Here is a 19,406-nt window from a genome sequence, read left to right on the forward strand (position 1 = left end):
GTAACTCTCCTAACCAACGTCGATCGGCCTATGACATCTATAAGTATGGCTCGATAAATGTTACATAATAGTTATAGTTTGCCTTATTCATCATAGATTCATAGTTCTATTTTAGAAAAGACAGATGGTTTCTTGCGTAAACCTTTTCTAAGACAAATTTCTAATAAGATGCTTCTAACTATCTTTTAAGTTTCATATAAATATAAGTCATATTCAAATTAACAAACTAATTGTACCCCATCCTCCTGAAAAGTAAAAAGTAAACAAATTAATTAAGTTTTGCTCCTATAGAAATATTAAATTCAGGTCATACATGTTTGCTATTTTTTTTTGTACTTATTACATTCAAAATGATGCATTGCCTTTATAGACCTGCTACATCAAAAGTATCTTCAGAATTAGCCACTCGAAATTTCAATATTCTTTTTTATTTTTCATCAAACAAATCACATTTTATTCTAAAAATCCTAGCATTATATTGGAGAATCTCATTGCTTTACAACATACTGTACAATATTTTTGAACGACTAAAAATTTTTGAACGACTAAAAATCCTAGTTTATATTTTTGAACGACTAAAATTTTTTGCATTTTATAAGATTTAAACTTATAACTTTCTATTTAAACCTTAACTACCTTACCACCTCATCAAAGTCGGAATGACAATACCATATACTTTTAGTTGATGGCACGCTAAACGTCGGAAAACAAAGATAACCAGGAGGCTTTTAAGATTATATTTAAAACTTTTAGGATCAATTAAATTTACAAGTTATTCTTATAATTAAATTGCATGCGTTTTCTTGATCTTAAAATATACATTTCACTCACTTCTTAAAATAATAATAATAAAATCAAGACATTTAGGAACCGAAATATACACTGAAAAGTTAAGATCTACATCTACTCATCATACCAATAAAATAATGACACCAAGAATGAATTTTTCAATAGAAAGAACTCAAGAAGCATTTTCGAGGACGATTTTGTACGAAGATTTTCTATTAAGTTTATTTAAAAAAACCATTTTGTGATATAAATAAAATTAATATATGTACACATTGTATGGATACAAACATATATGTAATAATTTTTTTTTCATATACGCTATGTAATTATTTGTTTACTTATAATTTTATAATTTGAATTATCTCGTGTGTAACACGGGCTCTAAAACTAGTTAAAATAATATTTAACAATAGCTTTACTAGCTATATATGTGCCAAAAAAAAGTTTGTATAAATTAAGTAGCTTCTATCTAGAGATCTGTTTAAACTAGTAAAACTAACAACTGGCCACTAATTAACGTTGGAAAATTTAAAGCCATTTTACATCTTTAATCGACTTGTTCTATTAAAACGGAGTAATTAAAAAGGTGAAAAACAAAAACATTTCTTCTATAGCCTCCAAACCAACGTCAATATGAAAGCAAGAAGCGTAACGCCGGAAGCTTTAGCCAATGAGCCGCTGCCGCTACTCTCAGCCGACTGGCCGGCTCCGGTGGTTTTGCGACTGCACCCAATTAATAAAATAATTTTCAGAATACCCATAAATAAATTATTAATAATGGGGGACTGATCAACCACACAACACGGTTACGTGGGCGGCATTATTAGGTTTATAAATATAAATATTTTTTTGTCAGTGGGCACCGACGATCGATGGGCACATATATTTATACATTTATTTGGATTTTCGAATACTAATATTCTTCAGATTTAAATTCGAATATTGTGTACATAAATATAGTTAAATAAAGAAAAATCGACTTGGATTTGCAGAAGAGAAAAGTTGCTTTAAATCTGGCGAATATAATTTCTGCCATTCAAATATATATAAATGTTAATAAAGGAATAAAGATATTAATCTTATTATTTCACATTTTTTTAGTATAAAATGTTCAAAGTGGCGAATTTTTTTCTTCTATTTTTGAAAACTATATTCTCATGAGTAGTTTAGAGAAGCTTAAATGGCTATATATTTAGCATAATGTTATTGTTATTATTATTATTATTAATCCTACTACTATGTAAGAGAGATCCATACAAAAAATCAGACACTATTAGAAGATGCACAAGAAAATAGAACATGCATGTAATCTTATAGAAATTAAATTAAAAGAAAGCATTATAGATGTAAACTTCAAAAATAGAATACTAATGAATTAAAAAGTGTTTTATAACGATTCACCCTATAACATAACCATTTAATTTTTACTCGTTACTATAAACTAGTTTTTTTATATAGTTTAAGCGTGTAATATTTATAATAAGTTTTAAAAGGTGATGCTTTGAGAGTATAAAATACCATTATATACTTGCCCCGATCTCATCGTAAGTTGGATAACAGAAAATGACACAAAACCGACGAATGACTATTTTGTACACGACAAATATAAACCAATGGCCTTATCGATTAAGAAATGGACATATTAGTAAATATACCTGTTCGCCGGCGTCGGGCAGAAAGTGATCACATAGTCACCGGCGGTACACGTAAACGTGCTAGTTCCGTCGTCATAGGCGTAACTATACGCAGTCGGACACGCCGCTTTAAAATACTCTGAATACGACGTCGGACCACACGTTTGCGGGGTCGAGTAGACCCCGCTACAACAATACCTCGGATCACCAAACGCCTCACAAGCACTCTTACAAGCAATAGACTCATCACTACCCGTCAAACAAAGCTCTGACGGGCAGTTTTTGTTTAAGTCTACAAAGCATCCAGTGACATTACAGTTGCTGCCACTGGATGCAGTTTGTGGAACTACCACCATTGGCAAATTGTACCCGTCAACTAGACTAACGTCGTAGAAGTCCAGACCGTTAGCCCCGTTGAGGGTGAACTCTGCCAAGGTGGCAGGAGGTGCGGCTCCCCCACCGTTGCATTCAACGGTGCCGGAACCGCAGTCACCTGTCAGGCAAGTGAACCTGCCTGTTGTGAGGTCAGTGGAGCAGCTGGTCCGGCCCCACATGCGACCGGACCAGCCTGTTGGGATGGAGATGGAGTTTGATTGGCTGGGTTGGAGGGGGAAGCCGGTGGTGGGTAATGGAGGAGTGCCCGCCCCGGAGAGAAGCCCGGGCCAGACCGGGTAGTCGCATTGGTTGGTGAGAGTGAATGTTGCCGATTGAATTGTATTAGTTAAAGATATGAGAATTAGAGGTAGAAGACTGATGCAAAATTTAAGTTTTGCCATTGTAAATGACGGTTGTAGTCGTTATATATAGGGATAAATGGTTTTATGTTTTTGTAACCGTTTTGGTTCACTTTACATGAGGATATATATAGTGCATAAATTTTCACTTTGGCTCCTACTTTTATAATAAATATCAAACTAAGTTTTTTTAATATGAAACCGGAAACCCTAGAAGGTTTATAATCAGATAACTAAACTATGAACAAAATTGTATCAAATTGTTAACTATGATTTTCCGACACGACAAATCAGACCGATGGGTTGGGTCGATCGTTTGGACCAATTGATTTAACACTTTGATGGCTTGAAACGATTTTGAAGTCGTCCTACTGGTTTTATATAATGAAGACACACACACATATAACTGCATGGTAAAACGATAAATAATATACAATAAGAGGTTAGACGGTTGGTTTTACGTTTGAAATTTATAAACCATCAAACTAAAAAAACCACCAAATCTATACTTGTTTTTTATTTGAATGCTTTAGATTAGTCTTGGGGAACATTAGCAGTATAAACATATGTGACCAAAAACTCTCTAAAATAGGCAAAAGAAAAATAACCCATCCAAAATATGCATACTCAATAGGATTTTAACAAATAATCCGTTTGGGCACCAAAGTAGCCATATCGAATTATGCAAAAGTACTGAGTTGACAACTCCCTTATAATGACGACGCTTTTTAAACGTGAACAAATAGGCTAAGATGACATCAGCTTGCCTCCTTCCCAAAAAAAACATAAAATTACAACGTTATGTTTAATTTTGGCACACAAGACACCTTGACGGACCGTTTATTCATGTTTAGGCATATGTGTAAAGCCTAGTTAATGCACTTTTTTTTATCATAAAGGAGAGATGTTAACACACTTGCATAAAATTCCGTTCAGGCTATCCAACTGGATTATGTGTTGAAATTGCTGTATTAAGCATGGGTATTTTGGTTGGTTTCTATTTTTTCCTGGCTTTTATTTTGTAGTGTTTTTGGTAAAAAAAAAATGTCTAACTTGGTAAAGTTGAGGGTTATAAAAAAAACAAATGGTTAAAGATACGGACTACTTGATGCATGCATTGTATTTATTTTCATTCAATTAGGCAAATAGTTAAAACACAATATTCTACAATTTAATGTGTGAAAACAAACACTTATTAACAAGTATTAGGTAATAATCAAATAAATTCTACGATAAAACAAGGTTCATTCATGGCCTGAATCATGCATATTAAATGCTGTCCTAATATCATTAGAATATATAAATTCAACTTAAAAAGTAATAAATCCAAAAATGTTTCAATCGTTAAATACTTTTTGATATAGTGAAAGTGTTAGCGAAAAACTGTAGCATGTTAATAATGAAAACCGTATACAATCATTAAAACAAAAATCATTAACTCCATAAAACTTATAATAAATTATTTTATTGACTTGTGATGATGAAATTGATTACAAATAAACGTATTATAAAAACAACCGATCCTAGATCAACATCACTCCTTATTAGACTAAAGCATAATAAAACTAACTCAAAATCCCCTAGGTTTTGTAAATACGTACGATATATTACAAACATAAAAAAAAGGTGATGTTTAACACGCAACCAAGTGTTTCCACGCAAATCAAAGGAGTCGATGTTTAGTTTTTTGAGGCTTACGAAGATAATGATATACATATATACATTGGTGAATATGAATGCTAAGTTGTTGTTCCCATTAACAAAACAACTTAAATGACCAGAAGACTTTTGTTTACCACTGTTTTCTGTACCTATGATTATGTGATTAATTATCCCCGAACCCATGCTTGCAGTTCTTAATAGCCTTCAGTGTTACTATCCACCTGCATCACAAAGACATATATAACCCTTCAAGATCACGACAGAGAGAGCAACGGGTATGGAATCTATTATCCGAAACTGATGATTCAGCCTATTATCGCAACTTCTAGTCACAGTAATCAATTCAAAAACACAAATTCAAGCACCCTTTAAAAAGGATGATCTTACGTCCGAAATCTTCCAAGGAAGGTCTTTAGTGAGGGCCTGCCACAAAAGCGAACTAATTTGTAACTTAGAGTACAAATTAAGTGCATTTGTTATGTTTGCTTTGCCTTTTGGGATCAAACATACTCTTTCATTTCCTCAAGACTAATTATGTTATCTACATCGACTGCATGAGATTGATCTTTGAGATCCAGTAGCTCAGGCAACGCCTCTTCACCAAGTGTGCTAGCCAACGGCTATGCATAAAAATCGAGTCACATAAGAAATTATTTGGAAACATTTTATAACCTGAGATAACTACTTAATTACCTGTATAGCATACTGCTTTAGACGGCTGTTAATCACAAATTCACGCAAGTTGGGTAAAACAGAAATCTCAAGAGGAATTTCAGAAACATTTCTGCCTTCTCGAATCCATGGATGGGCTATAAAGATTGACATTACAATTTGATGATTAGTTATGATAAATTGAGATGCAGAGATACAATGTTTGGATGTGCTTTTGCTATTTGAAGTTGCAAGAATCATATAATTAGATGTGTAGGTGTGACAAACATAATATATATATGCATGAAACACTAGAGGCCGTAAACTAAGGTGTATCAGAAGCTAAGGACAGACAACAGCATACAGTTTATCAGATAAGCAATAAGGACAGTGTCACCTAAAATTGATGAGAAACATAAGAACGGAACTAGATTTTGTAAGCAATGCTCAACAAATGGCGATTCCTGCGTTTAGTAATGCCATTTTGTTGACGTGTCCACATGACGCAGGAAGACTTGTGAACAATGCTATGTGTTTTCAAATATGCAGAAGATTCAGTGGATAAATATTCTGTTTGCATTATGAGTAGCAAAGTATTGAAAACCCAAGTAACACGATTAGTCATCAAAGTAGCGAAGTATTGAAAACCCAACATTTACTTAATAGGGCAAGAACCCCATACATCAAAGTGTAAAAGCTCAAATAAAGTATTGGCTTGAATCGACGCTTTTGAGGGATAGAACGTCAATATGTTTATCGAACTTGCATGACTCGCAATAAATATTATCACAATCATGACCAATTTCTTTTGCCCCAAAGGGATGACCTCACCAGCATTGAGCCTCCCTAATACCAGAATCACATATGCTTATTGTAGGGCGCAACAGCAGGGCAATACGGTAGAAACCTCTCGATTCAAAACAGGTGCTAATCATCCAATTCATTCCTAGCTAGTTCTTGAAATACACAGTTACAGTTACAGTTACAGAACAATTATTTTGTTTAGTGATTTGACTAATGGAACAAAGGATGGTAGGAATTAGGAAATTTAGAAACAAGTTGAACAGAACATAGGTTAGGTTTGTCAAATTGTAGATGGATCAGATGACACGAACAAGGCATCGAACTAGCTAGTGAGAAACATCATGAAGACTAGAAAGAATATCTTGGTTCCTAGTCACCGTGATGTGTGGCTCCAGAACTAATTAGTCACGTGATGACACGAATGCAATTCGTAAGTTATCTAACAAACAGTAACTCCACGGTAAACAGTAGCTTCTGGGTGAATATATAGTAGCGAATTGATGAAGCAATACTGAGTTGGTGAATAGTAGTGAGTCGATACCAAGTTGATGAACAGAACCGGTTGAAGGACAACAACAGGGTGCGCGACTGGCTACGATCTGTGTCATACAGATCGATGTAAGAATAAGTAAGGGGAAAATATTTGAATGAATATAACGAAAGGACCCCCAGTATATGCAAGGAAACCTTAGAGAAGTCCATCGGGCCAATGAACCATATACTAATTAACCAAACTAAATACACTAAATACTGTATACAATTAATATCATTTAAACAAATTTCTAGATATAAATTAACAAGAACAAGAGATCGAAAGAAACATACATAAGGCTTGAGCAGCTGTTAATCTGGCACGTGGATCTTTGACAAGCAATTTGTTTACAAAATCTTTGGCACTTGAGGTTATGATATTCCACGGCTTGCGACTAAAATCAGGTTTGCTAGTAACACCTATCAATTTATAGCAATCTTGCATAAGTACCATTAAGCATATCACCAGTTACAGATACATTGTTATAACAAAATTACCTCTTTATAAATCCCATCTTCGGTCTTATCCCAAAAGGGACAACGCCCACATAGTAGAATGTATGTAATAACGCCTATGCTCCAAACATCTGATTCAGGCCCGGATTTACGCCTCAGTACTTCGGGAGCGATATAGTAGGCACTACCAACTATATCACCAAACTTCTTTCCTACCAAAGATTAAAAGATTATACATGAAAATGCATCCATATGACGAATATGTTGGATATATAACTATTGATTTAATACGCTAAATACTGATTTAAGTAGCATGTTAATATTTCCAACCATTGTATTCGTTTTTTTCTTTTCAGCCAATCATTACAGTTGTGTAAATGCAAATAAGAAGATATTTTGCCAAGACAAGGACTTGTAAAAGTAGAGTAGTCACAGAAGTCACACTAAAACATTTTTTCTTCTTTTTCGTATAACTTAACCAAAAACTGACTTTAGAATTTATGTATAGTTTGCAAAGCTTAAAAAACTTAGTATCCAGTTAATAGAACGTCAAACAGCAGAAACACATCTAGACATTGTGTCACACAACCCTTCATCTCGCAACTAGTTTATCGAATTCTCAACACACTCCCGGTCCATTGGTGTTATTTTTGTATTCCTCCAAAACTTGAATTTTTTTATTAACAAAAATAATGAAATTAGATGGTTAGAAAAAGATCTAGATATTTACTAAAATTACATATAGAACAAGATATGACACTAACCTGGTCTTATAAAGTCTGATAGACCAAAATCTGTAGCCTTTAAGTGTGAATCATCTTTTTGAGACTTGAAAAGAAAACTCTATATAAATAATTAAAATACAAGGTTAGTGACAACCTAGGAACATTATGTATAATATGAGATAGTCGGTAGCATGTGTTATCATACCTCTGGTTTCATGTCACGGTGCACCAAACCATGTAAATGGCATTCTGCAGCAACTATAAGCATTTGCCTTACAATAATTGCTGCATCTTTCTCTGAGTAACGACTATCTTTCCTGGATAAAAGAAACCAATTCTAGTAGTAAAACCATAGACGCAAAGTGAGGTGTGTTTTGACTTTTATGGCCAAAGACTCAAAAGGGTTGGCATTTAAGTTGAAAGATTGATAGGCCTTACATTTTATGCCTAATTTTGGATATCTACTTACATTTACAAGTACTATATAGTTGACGTGTTCGTTTAAAACTCAAATTAACATTCAATTAACTAACAAATTTGAATAAAAAGTCAACATCCATCAATAAAGTTAGGAGTTCTTACTTTGCTAAGATACGGTCCAATAACTCGCCACCCTCACATAACCTGAAAATGGCAACCGTAAAGTCAAGTTCTTATAACTGAAATCAATCACCAAACAAAAGAAAAAAAAGTCAACGCTGTTATTCAACATACTCCATAACTATGTACACATAGGAGCTATCTTCATATGCATTATAGAACTGAACCACATTTTCGTTGCCACTTAAAGCTTGCAATATTTTGACTTCTCGCTGAACATCTTCCACCGCATGCGGAAGAATCATCTGTTGAAAAAGGAAAAAAATGTCTCGGTGATTATACCTCTAGACTAGATATAAATGAAATTATCAGGTAAAATGACAAAAAAGTTACCTTACTCTTGTCAATTTTCTTGACAGCAACACGATCTCCACTAGCTTTATCTATTGCAACATATGCATACCCGACTCGACCATGACCCAACAATTTCCCAATCGAATAATCCCTATCAAAATCCTTAAGATAACCAAAATCTGTTCTTTTTCCACAAGGAATCACTTCCTTTCTTGAATTAGACTCTTCTTTCCGCTTGTTCTTATCATTCTCCTGCTGTGGAATCTTCTGTTTTTGTTTATGATCCCTGTGGGAATTGGGATCAGGCCCAGCTTCACCATGCATCCCGGTGGCAGTTGAAGCCTGGCAGTGGTCTGCAATTGAGGGGGTTTGCTGTTGAAACCACTCATTGCCTGTAATTTGACCAAAACCAAATATTTGACAAGAGTTTTGTGGGAATTAATATTAAACTCATTTAGCTGAATAAGATAGAATGAAAAGAGGTAGAAAATCAATGTGAGTTAAACAGGAAGATATGAGATTATTTAGCGTTCTGTGTGTAATTAATCTATCTACTTAAAAGAAAGCTTTTACTGAACTTACATAGGTCTCCATTAACTTTTCGAGCTTTTCCACGACATGATTCATAGGAAGTCGGTGTTGTGGATTCTTATGCAAGCATCCGTATGCAATTTCTGAAAATTCATAGATCATGTCTAAGCTCAGCTGTTCCCTTACACAGGGGTCAACAATCTGATCCACTTTCTTCTGTTCGTATACTGTTTTGACCGCTGGAGCAGATAAGCAAGAGCCATCCTTGTCTTCAACTAAACAAAGCCTCCCACACAAAACTTCAAACAATACGATACCAAAAGAATATACATTCGATTCCTTTGTTACAATGCCAGTAACCATGTAGTCCGGGTCACAGTATCCCGGTGTGCCACAAGCATGGGAAATAATAGCACTGCGATTCAAACCTAATAGACCTCGCTTAGAGAGTCCAAGATCCGATATTTTAGCAACCCGTTTATGATCTATCAAAATATTAGAACTTTTTATATCACGATGGATTACGGTTTGATGTTTTCCAACATGAAAATGAAGATGGTTAAGCCCACGAGCAGCATTTACACATATTTTGATTCTTTCCTTCCACATTAGAGCAGGAGCATTACTGTCACGCCTTAGATATTGATCCAAACTTCCATTAGCTGCATATTCATAAACAATAATCTTCTCGGTTCCCTCATCGCAGTAGCCAATAAGAGTGATCAAATTTGGATGCTTTTGACCGCCTAGCAGCTGAATCTCTGTCAAGAACTCCTTTAACCCTTGTCCAAACTGCTCATCCAACCGTTTTACGGCAACAACGGCCAGTTTTCCATGAATCAAGAGTTCCCCTTGGTAGACCTTACCATATCCCCCTCTTCCAATACAGTTATGGAAGTTGTTGGTTGCAATCTGTATATCTTTTAATGGTATTTTCAGGTGTGTTGACCCTTTCAGCACTGACAATGTATAATGAAATTTCCATATCTCGTTTGTCAACAACAGGGGTATTTTTTTATGTTTGTGGTCAAGTATTCGATATGTTGACTGGCGTTTCGATAAAGATTCTAACCTCGTGTTCTGTTTTATAGACTTCTTTTTTCAAGTTACCAACAGACAGTTCACGTTTAAAGGCTACAAAAATTGCTCTATCAGATGGTATAAAATCAGGTTACTATCAAACCCGATGATGCTATTTCCCACCATTAGCTATTTCAAAATAAATTATGTTGTTGAGTACATAAAAACAACAGGGGGGGGGGGGTTAGTTTGATGCTTTTGCGTAGTGATCTTCTGATGTTGATCAGAATAAGATGAAATATAAGTGGTTTGAGACACAATGCTTAAAAGATGAAATAAGTTGTCTGACATATTGATTCTATAATCCACTAATTGATAAAATGACCAAAAAGTTCACTCAGCTTTAGAGTATTCAGCCATTTGATTCAATCAGCTCTAAAATCCTTTTTTTTTTTTGCCACGCAACCCATTGTTTATGTCAAATTATTTATATCTGAGTATTTTTTCCACTTTCTATAGTACACTCATCGGTTCGAGAAGGCGGTAATGCTTCTAAAATTCCTCTTGACATTTCTGTTCTATCACGCATGCGTGAATTTGTGAAATATGGATGCCTACAACAGTTTGCTCTGCGTGTAAGTATCTATCTCATGTTATAAAGTTAATGCACATAGTTTCTTCTTAAGACTCCATATTCTTGCATAGGCTCTGGATAATGAGCTTGATGAAGAGGAGCTAAGCGATCTCAAAGATCAATTTGATGCAATTGATGTAGATCAAAGTGGTGCTATTACTCTCGAGGAAATGCGTGATGTATGTGTGATCTCAGTAGTCAAACAAAGCATAAAAAATGCAGTTTATACTAAAATAGCTTGGTTTTGTGACAGGCCCTTGCTAAAGACCTTCCTTGGAAAATAAAAGAAACACGTGTTTTGGAGATTCTATATGCAGTAAGCATGCCCTTTTTAAATATGATAGTTTTGGAGGTAGGGGTGTTTGGATTTGCATTTTGGAACTGATTATCTGCTTTCATTTCTAGTACCACCTTCAAAGCACACATCCAAACGCCAATATAATTTCTTTCTCTTGATTTTCATGGGTTATAACTTTGAGATGCAGATAGATAGCAATGAAGATGGGCTTATTGATTTCCTGGAGTTTGTTGCCGCCACTCTTAATGTACATCAAATAGAGATGCACAATTCTGAAAAGTGGCAAATTTTATCGCAGGCTGCTTTTGATAAATTTGATGTTGACAGGGATGGATATATAACTCCTGAAGACATCAGAATGGTAACCTGTTGCTTTTGACTTCTCTTTTATTTGTTTTGAACACTTTCCACAGGGCGAATGTAAACTTTGACTTTTGAGGTCAAACATACTACCTTTTTAGGTTGGTGCTGAAATTGAGTTTTGGTTAAAAGTTAAACACCATCATCTATGTTTGAGGAAGGTGGTACATTTGGATCTAGCAATTAAAATTGTTAGAATCTATCCCAATAATTAAGATGAACGTTGGTTCGTTTGACCTTAAAAGTCAAACTGCATATACATATATGTGTGCGCACACACATTCCGCTTCTGGAGATCAATTTTTTTGCTTTTGGGTCAAACAGATTGCTTGCTTAGGAAACTAAGAATGATTTTGACAAAATTTCTATATTTGGTCCATTCATATAGAGCACTTGACATGTTTCAGTTAAATTATAACCATTTGTCTTATATAAGAGGACACTTTTATTGGGTTTTCAGCATACCAGCTTGAAGGGCTCGATAGATCTGATTCTGAAAGAAGCTGATATTGACAAAGATGGTAAGATTAGCTTGTCGGAGTTCCGCAGGATGTTAAGATCCTAAAGCAAGGTATGTAACCCGCATATTCGTTAACCTCAACAAGAGCATGTATTTGTATGTTGAAACATTGATTGTGTTAGTGTACCTAAATGTTAATGTTTGTATAGCTTTCTTAAGCTATTTTCAACCAAAATAACATTCCACATTGAATAAGTATATGACTTCTCTCTAATTCTATAGAACAAGTTTCTAACAGCATATATTCTGAGTATGTTTTGGTGTGTGTGACAATGAACCTTAGTGCTCATTTTATACTTGAACATTGTAACTCGTTCTGTTATGCATATTACTTTACTGGGTTGATTTTGTCACACATTGAAACCGAACCACAATTATCAGATATATTAAAACGGCTCAATCGAAATAATTTAATTCGGATATTTTTGTTTGGTTACGATTCATTTAGTTTGATTCTACATTTACCCCTACTTTTTACCCAGACCAATAGCGGTATGGTGTTTGCTCTCACACAAATGTGTAGGTGGCTTTAAATTCTTACAAATATAAGATTTGCTGGTGGAAAAATATATTACGGTTCAAAAAAATTGTCCATACTTTTTATTTAGTGGCGTCAAAAATTAAATGTTGTATCAACTTTGCTACTGAAAAAAAAATATCTATAATTTTTTTTATAAGAAATGGGCAAACATATAATAAATTGAACACTATCACAAGAACAGTTAATGTACACATTAACTCAATATTATATATATATATATATATATATATATATTGGTGAGGTTCAATTAAGAAGTCCTGTATATATTAAGAACTTTAAGAACTCATTTAAACCATAGATTATTTGATCAATGATTCAAAATAGTTGTGGCATTTGGGTAATTAAATAAAAGATAATAGGCAATAATTAAATAACAAAAGAGTATTGTGGAGATTAAATATATCCTCTTTCTTTAAGTGTTTCCTACAATTACTTTCTCTCTCTTCTAAATGCTACTCAAAATTACTGAATCCTTTAAAATTGATTTTCCTAAATAACTCTTTGTTTTAGGCATGGAAGGTTTGATAACAAAGTCTATTAGTTCGTCACTCAAAGATTTCATGTAATTAATTCGGATAATTAATTCTATTGTTGTTTACTATTATTGTTTTTGAACGTCTATATTTTTTATTACCACAAACCACCCTGAGGGCAACTGGGCAAGTAGCCAACATATGTTAAACAAAACCAGTACAATTTAACATTATATAAGATTTACAAACCACCAACCCCTTCTATTTGGAACTATTGTTGATGCTAATATTGTTGTTTTCTAGATAATTGTATATGAAGATATAATTGGTTTAGTTACACATGTGGTGAAATTTGCTCATGTATGTTTTTTTTCCTTTCTTTTTTTGTTTAAACTGTAAATTTAAAAATTTTGCATGCAACTAAATAGTTAAATTACATATACGTATACATATATGTATGTGGATTTACTTAAGTTACATATGCGCATGTATGCAAATGGTTAAGTTACATATATGTAAATAGTTAAGCTACATATACGTATATGTATTTACTTAAGTTGCATATATGCATATATGTAAATATTTAAGATACATATATGTAAAACAAGGTTATATTGTGACCAATTATATATACATGTGTACATTGGAAAAAAAAACATATACATTTAATAATGTATTTTCTTTAAATGACATATATGCATATTTTAAAATAGGGACAACCATGCCAAGTATTCATACTAGAACTATTAATAAGAACTATAATGCCGTTAAAAAAATAACAAGATTTTGAAAATGCATAAAATCGTTGCGTTCAAAGAAAGTGGACGAGTTAAGGAGATAATCTAGGAATTTTTTATAACTAACAAGATTTTGTGGCCGCTTACTTTACAAAACTACCCTTTGTATTAAAAATAAAAGAAAAATCAAAATAAAATATATGCTTGGTTGTGATAAGTTCTTAGAGTTCTCATAAAAAATAGAGTTCTTAAAAGAACCCTCCCCTATATATATATATATATATATATATATTGTTTGTAAGTACATAAAGAAAACTATACAAACATAAAAAGAAATTACACCAACATAGCCAATCTTTAACACACAAACAAGTGTTCCCGCGCAAATCAAAAGAGTCGATCGTTAGTTTGGAGGATTACGAAGATAACAATATACATACTTGGTGAACATGAATGCTAGTATTTGTTCTGATTAACAAAACAATATAAACAACCAAAAACTCTTTTTGACTTTTCTTGACCACTGTTTTCTGTAATGATCATGATATTATCCCTGAACCCATGCTTGCGGTTCTTAACAGCCTTCGGAACTCTGACAAGCTAATCTTACCATCTTTGTCAATATCAGCTTCCTCTAGAAGAGGATCTATCGAACCCTTCAGGCCCGTATGCTGCAAAAGCCGATCAAAAGTTTAAAAGGTAATCTTTGATTCTTCGACAACAGAAGTCAAATAAAGTCGATAGCTTACCATTCGGAGTTCTTCAGGGGTTATATATCCATCTCTATCAACATCAAATTTCTCAAAAGCAGCCTGTGATAAATGCTGCCATTTTTCAGAGTTGTGTTCCTCTAACTGATGAACATGAAGAGTCGCTGCAACAAACTCTGTAAAGTCAACGAGCCCGTCCGTGTTACTATCTATCTGCATCACAAATATATATTCCTTCAATATCCCGATAACCGGTTTAAGAGAGGGTGTATAAAGCATATTATCCAAAGCTGAATCAAAGCAATATTTGTTTACCGAATCATTAAAAAACAATTTCCACGTATGCAAGCAGGGGAGCTAAACAGGTTGTGTTCATGTTGACATATGAACCCGAACAAGGCACAAATACTCTTGGGTTGACAGAACACGACCAGTTGACACGAATATTTTTTATTTTTTGCATATTAATGCCGTAAATTTTACATTTTTACCAAAAAATAAAAAAAATACAAAAGTGTATAAAACATTTACATTTTAATTATAAAATCTTGTGTCAATTTCTTTTTTAGTTTTTAACCAACCTAACTTATGACATTAAACACTTTCAAATATAAATGGGTTAAACAGGTCAACCTGCGAACGTGTCAAGTTAGGATTGTTTTCATGGTCATGTCAGAAATTCACACCCCTAACTGCACATCACAATAATCAGTTCAAAAACACAAATCCAAACACCCCTTTAGAAAGGATGGGCTTACTGCTTCTAAAATTTCTGAAACACGCGACTCTTTCATCTTCCACGGAAGGTCTTTAGCAAGGGCCTGCAACAAAAGCGAGTTAATTTGAAATTAATAATACACAGTGCAAGTATTATATTTAGTTTGACTTTTGGGGTCAATCATACCTCTTTCATTTCCTCAAGGCTAATAGCACCACTTTTATCTACATCAATTGCTTGAAATTGATCTTTGAGATTCGATAGCTCCTCTTCATCAAGTGTGCTAGCCAACGCCTATGCATGAATAGAGTCTCATAAGAAATATTTGGAATTCATTTTATAATGTGAGATTGTGAGATAAATACATACCCGTAGAGCAAACTGTTTTAGCCGACTATATTTCACAAATTCACGCATGTTGGAAAGAACGGAAATGTCGAGAGGAATTTCAGAAGCACTTCCGCCTTCTCGAACCCATGGGTGTGCTACAAAGATTGACATTGGAGAGGTGTTCGAATGTGAGTTTTAAAAGTGATGTAGTATATGATTAAAATTTGATGAAAAGTGGTAATAAATTAGGATGCAGAATATAATGTTTGGATGTGCTTAAGCTATTAGAAGTTGTAATAATCAGATAACAAATTGTTTTGAGTGTTTGACAAATTCTTATCATTTAAAAATTAACATGTAAAATGATCACTAATGCATGTTTATTTAAATAAGGTGCGAGGTTTTATAAAAACTAAAAGTAAAATCTACTTTTATTTAAAAACTAAAGTAATACATGCTGGTATGAAACTGATTATCAAAATGATTATTTGACCCCATAAATAATTAGATAATAATAAGGGATATCACTTCCAAAGCACAAAATTCCAAACATAAAAGATATCACAATCATTCTCTTGCATACTTTAAGGGAAGTGATTCTCTTGACTCCTAACCAACAAACTTGAAGTTATAAATTAGAGAAAAATCACAAAAATAATTATTTCTTGGGTGTGTAATATCTATATAGCCATGTCAGAAACAAATTACTCATTTAGCCAAGAAATGAGCGCCTCAGGGTGGTCATGTGTCTACTTTTATTCGCGCATCACACGTTTCCCATAAATAAATGACTTGAATTAATGTGGCACGCGACAACATTGACCATACCACGTATATATTCGCGTATGTATTATTATTTGTGTATTCGCTTATAAAATGCACTATTTATAGTTTAGGCGAAAAAAAGTAGACATGCCACCAAATTTTCATGTAGTCACAACTATATGCATGAAATTGTTACGCCTAAAAAACGACTACTTTTTTAATTTTCTCTATGAATTAACACGAAAGAAAGGAGAAACATACATAGGGCTTGAGCCGCAGTTAATCTTGAACGAGGATCTTTCACAAGCAATTTTTTTACAAAATCTTTGGCACTTGGGCTTATGTTAGGCCACGGTTTGCGCTTAAAATCAGGTTTGTTTCTTAACACCTATCAATTCATAACAATCTTGTAAGTTGTAAAAGATACCATCAAAGACATCACCAATTATAGATACATTTTTATAATAATAATAATAATAACAATTACCTCTTTAAAAATGCCATTTTCGGTCTTATCCCAAAAGGGGCGACGCCCACATAGTAGAATATATGTTATAACGCCTATGCTCCAAACATCTGATTCGGGCCCCGATTTCCGCTTCAATACTTCAGGAGCAACATAGTATGCACTTCCAACAATATCAGTAAACTTCTTTCCTACCAAAAGTTAAAAAACTATATTAACGAAAATATTGAAATGATAAAATTACATACATAGCAAGATATGACACGAACCTGGTTTTATAAAGTCCGATAGACCAAAATCTGTAGCCTTTAAATGTGAATCATCCTTTTTAGATTTGAAAAGAAAATTCTATATAAATAAAACCGAGGTAAGTTTAGTGCTGTCCTAGGAACATTATGTATAATATGAGACGTTTTATAGTATGCATTTTTATACCTCCGGTTTCATGTCACGGTGTACTAAACCGTGCAAATGGCACTCTGCAGCAACTTTAAGCATTTGCCTTACAACGATTGCTGCATCTTTCTCTGAGTAACGACTATCTTTCCTGGATAAAACAAACTTTAAAATTTAACTAAAAAAGTAACAAGTTTGACCAGAAAAATCAACACATATGAATAAGTTAGGAGTTCTTTCTTACTTCCCTAAGATCCGGTCCAATAACTCACCACCTTCACATAACCTGAATAGGGTAACCATAAAGTTAAGTTCTTTATAACTGAAACCAATCACAAAACACAAAAAACTCAACGCTGCTAGTCAACCTACTCCATAACTATGTACACATAGGAGCTATCTTCATATGCATTATGAAACTGAACCACGTTTTCGTGACCGCTTAAAGCTTGCAATATTTTGACTTCTCGTTTAACATCTTCCACCGCAGCCAGAGTTTTCATCTGCCGAAAAAGTCAACACATCAGCACAACTATGGTCAACTGTTGTATCTTTGTGAAAATGATGAACCAGTGAATTATTAAAGTAAAAAATCTTTAAACTTGGAATCTGAATCATTTGTTAACTCATCAAATAATATTACTGCAAAACCCTAAAATGAAAATTAATCATCATACATGAATATTCTCAGTAAGAAGATAATCAAACAGACAAAATAGGACAAAAGTTTACCTTATTTTTATCAATTTTCTTGACAGCAACACGATCTCCATTGGATTTATCAATAGCAACATAAGTATACCCAAACTGACCATGACCCAACAATTTGCCAACAGAGTAGTCATTATCAAAGTCCTTAACATACCCAAAATCTGTTCTTGTCCCACAAGGAACAATCACTTGCTTCTGCTTTTGTCTTTGATCTCTGCCATTAGACCCTCCTTCATCATGCTTCCTGTTGCTGTTGGCGCCACTGATCTTGGTGGTTGACAAACAGGCACCCATATTATATTATATTATATTATATCAAAATCAAGATAAAAATCAAATCTTTGATATGGGTTCTTTGAGAAAACTCATTACAGCAATTGGGTTTGGTTAAGTGGATAAGAAAATCAAGAAAATGTGAAGTAAATGGGAGTAGATGAAGATGATGATGGTGGTGGTGGTCAAAGTAAGCCTTTTTCTCAACAAGATGGGAGTTAGAGGACCCCATGTTGATAGGGTCCATAATATAAGCCTTTCTCTTTATAATTTTGTTTGTTATAAAAGTTTGCAGATTTTACATGTGTTCTTCATATGCTTTGCAATCCACATTTTGTATTATTATCATGCCTTTGTTCACATATATGTGTGATTTGTCATTAGGGCATGTCATGTTGAATAGCTGAATCATTGACGGATTTAGAAAAAATTTTCAAGCAGTCAGCATGTTTTAAACATGCGTGTACAGATTTAACTAACAGGGGTTTCTTCTTTAGTAGGCTCGGGTGGTTTTACAACCGGAGATGTTGTTTTATGTAAGGTGACTAAACATAAGAAAACTTGTCTTGACAGCCAACATGCATTTATATTGTTCGCATTTGACACTTTTGGTTTCCTCGCATCTGAAACTGTGAGGCTACTTAGCCGAGTCCAACAGATCATGCATAGTAATGTTATGACTCTAAGATCAAGATCTATCGATGTAGTGTTTAAAAGATTGGGTTTTGTTATTCAAAAAGGGCTTGGAGTGCAGCTTGTTACCCGGACAGAATGCTTCAAATTTAAAAAAAAAATATTGACAAAAACTTCTTCACTTAGTAACTTCATTACTACTAATACTCCAATTTTTTACAAATGGTCATTGACCATCGTCCATCGATCACATTTGATGTTGATTTGTATCATTACTCACATTTGTTTTCACAAGTTTACCGATCACCACTCGTCACTTATGTACCAAGTTGTTGAACTCAATCACCATTGATAATGAATAGCAAATGACTACTCATAATCAATTCCTATTAATCTTAACTTCATGCAAA

The 19,406-nt window shown here is 33.8% G+C and overlaps 4 protein-coding genes across 4 annotated transcripts; 1 reads left to right on the plus strand and 3 right to left on the minus strand.

The window, feature by feature from the left end:
* Positions 1-1,391: 1,391 nt before the first annotated feature.
* Positions 1,392-3,217, minus strand: LOC143626413 (thaumatin-like protein 1b). Its single transcript, XM_077096519.1, has 2 exons — positions 2,445-3,217; positions 1,392-1,512 (listed from the first exon to the last, which is right to left on the minus strand). Exons 1-2 carry the CDS (start codon positions 3,197-3,199, stop codon positions 1,398-1,400), a joined length of 870 nt encoding a protein of 289 aa, XP_076952634.1. The 5' UTR covers positions 3,200-3,217; the 3' UTR covers positions 1,392-1,397.
* Positions 3,218-5,176: 1,959 nt separating this feature from the next.
* LOC143626353 (uncharacterized) lies at positions 5,177-10,617 on the minus strand. The gene is made up of 12 exons (XM_077096476.1): positions 10,587-10,617; positions 9,463-10,370; positions 8,920-9,252; positions 8,701-8,831; positions 8,569-8,610; positions 8,192-8,303; positions 8,026-8,104; positions 7,296-7,473; positions 7,100-7,215; positions 5,513-5,628; positions 5,326-5,439; positions 5,177-5,242 (listed from the first exon to the last, which is right to left on the minus strand). The coding sequence occupies exons 1-12, from the start codon at positions 10,615-10,617 to the stop codon at positions 5,177-5,179; spliced, it is 2,226 nt and encodes a 741-aa protein (XP_076952591.1).
* A 107-nt stretch (positions 10,618-10,724) lies between these two features.
* Positions 10,725-12,288, plus strand: LOC143626354 (calcium-dependent protein kinase 28-like). Its single transcript, XM_077096477.1, has 6 exons — positions 10,725-10,773; positions 10,951-11,066; positions 11,137-11,244; positions 11,319-11,381; positions 11,551-11,724; positions 12,184-12,288. The coding sequence occupies exons 1-6, from the start codon at positions 10,725-10,727 to the stop codon at positions 12,286-12,288; spliced, it is 615 nt and encodes a 204-aa protein (XP_076952592.1).
* A 2,217-nt stretch (positions 12,289-14,505) lies between these two features.
* On the minus strand, positions 14,506-18,428 carry LOC143626412 (calcium-dependent protein kinase 28-like). Its single transcript, XM_077096517.1, has 12 exons — positions 18,112-18,428; positions 17,752-17,882; positions 17,624-17,665; positions 17,419-17,530; positions 17,253-17,331; positions 17,005-17,174; positions 16,779-16,905; positions 15,792-15,907; positions 15,609-15,716; positions 15,463-15,525; positions 14,744-14,917; positions 14,506-14,665 (listed from the first exon to the last, which is right to left on the minus strand). Exons 1-12 carry the CDS (start codon positions 18,382-18,384, stop codon positions 14,534-14,536), a joined length of 1,527 nt encoding a protein of 508 aa, XP_076952632.1. The 5' UTR covers positions 18,385-18,428; the 3' UTR covers positions 14,506-14,533.
* Positions 18,429-19,406: the final 978 nt, after the last annotated feature.

This window comes from Bidens hawaiensis, unplaced genomic scaffold (assembly GCF_021521415.1).
Source record: "Bidens hawaiensis isolate Kalapana, Puna unplaced genomic scaffold, B.hawaiensis_p1.1 tig00004357_1, whole genome shotgun sequence".
Classification (NCBI taxonomy): domain Eukaryota; kingdom Viridiplantae; phylum Streptophyta; class Magnoliopsida; order Asterales; family Asteraceae; genus Bidens; species Bidens hawaiensis.

Bases quoted from the DNA above. Each gene is read 5' to 3' on its own strand.
- LOC143626413 (XM_077096519.1), bottom strand. From the start codon at position 3,199: ATGGCAAAACTTAAATTTTGCATCAGTCTTCTACCTCTAATTCTCATA. The intron at 1,513-2,444 runs GTATATTTACTA...AATTGGGTGCAG, and splicing joins TGCCCGACGCCGGCGAACAG to TCGCAAAACCACCGGAGCCG.
- LOC143626412 (XM_077096517.1), bottom strand. From the start codon at position 18,384: ATGGGTGCCTGTTTGTCAACCACCAAGATCAGTGGCGCCAACAGCAAC. The intron at 17,883-18,111 runs GTAAACTTTTGT...CTTTTTCGGCAG, and splicing joins AGAAAATTGATAAAAATAAG to ATGAAAACTCTGGCTGCGGT. The intron at 16,906-17,004 runs GTAATTGTTATT...ATGAATTGATAG, and splicing joins AAAATGGCATTTTTAAAGAG to GTGTTAAGAAACAAACCTGA.
- LOC143626354 (XM_077096477.1), top strand. From the start codon at position 10,725: ATGAAATATAAGTGGTTTGAGACACAATGCTTAAAAGATGAAATAAGT. The intron at 10,774-10,950 runs GTCTGACATATT...CACTTTCTATAG, and splicing joins CTTAAAAGATGAAATAAGTT to TACACTCATCGGTTCGAGAA. The intron at 11,245-11,318 runs GTATGTGTGATC...GTTTTGTGACAG, and splicing joins CTCTCGAGGAAATGCGTGAT to GCCCTTGCTAAAGACCTTCC.
- LOC143626353 (XM_077096476.1), bottom strand. From the start codon at position 10,617: ATGGTGGGAAATAGCATCATCGGGTTTGATA. The intron at 8,832-8,919 runs GTAACTTTTTTG...CTTTTTCAACAG, and splicing joins AGAAAATTGACAAGAGTAAG to ATGATTCTTCCGCATGCGGT. The intron at 8,304-8,568 runs GTAAGAACTCCT...TCTTTTATCCAG, and splicing joins TTGGACCGTATCTTAGCAAA to GAAAGATAGTCGTTACTCAG.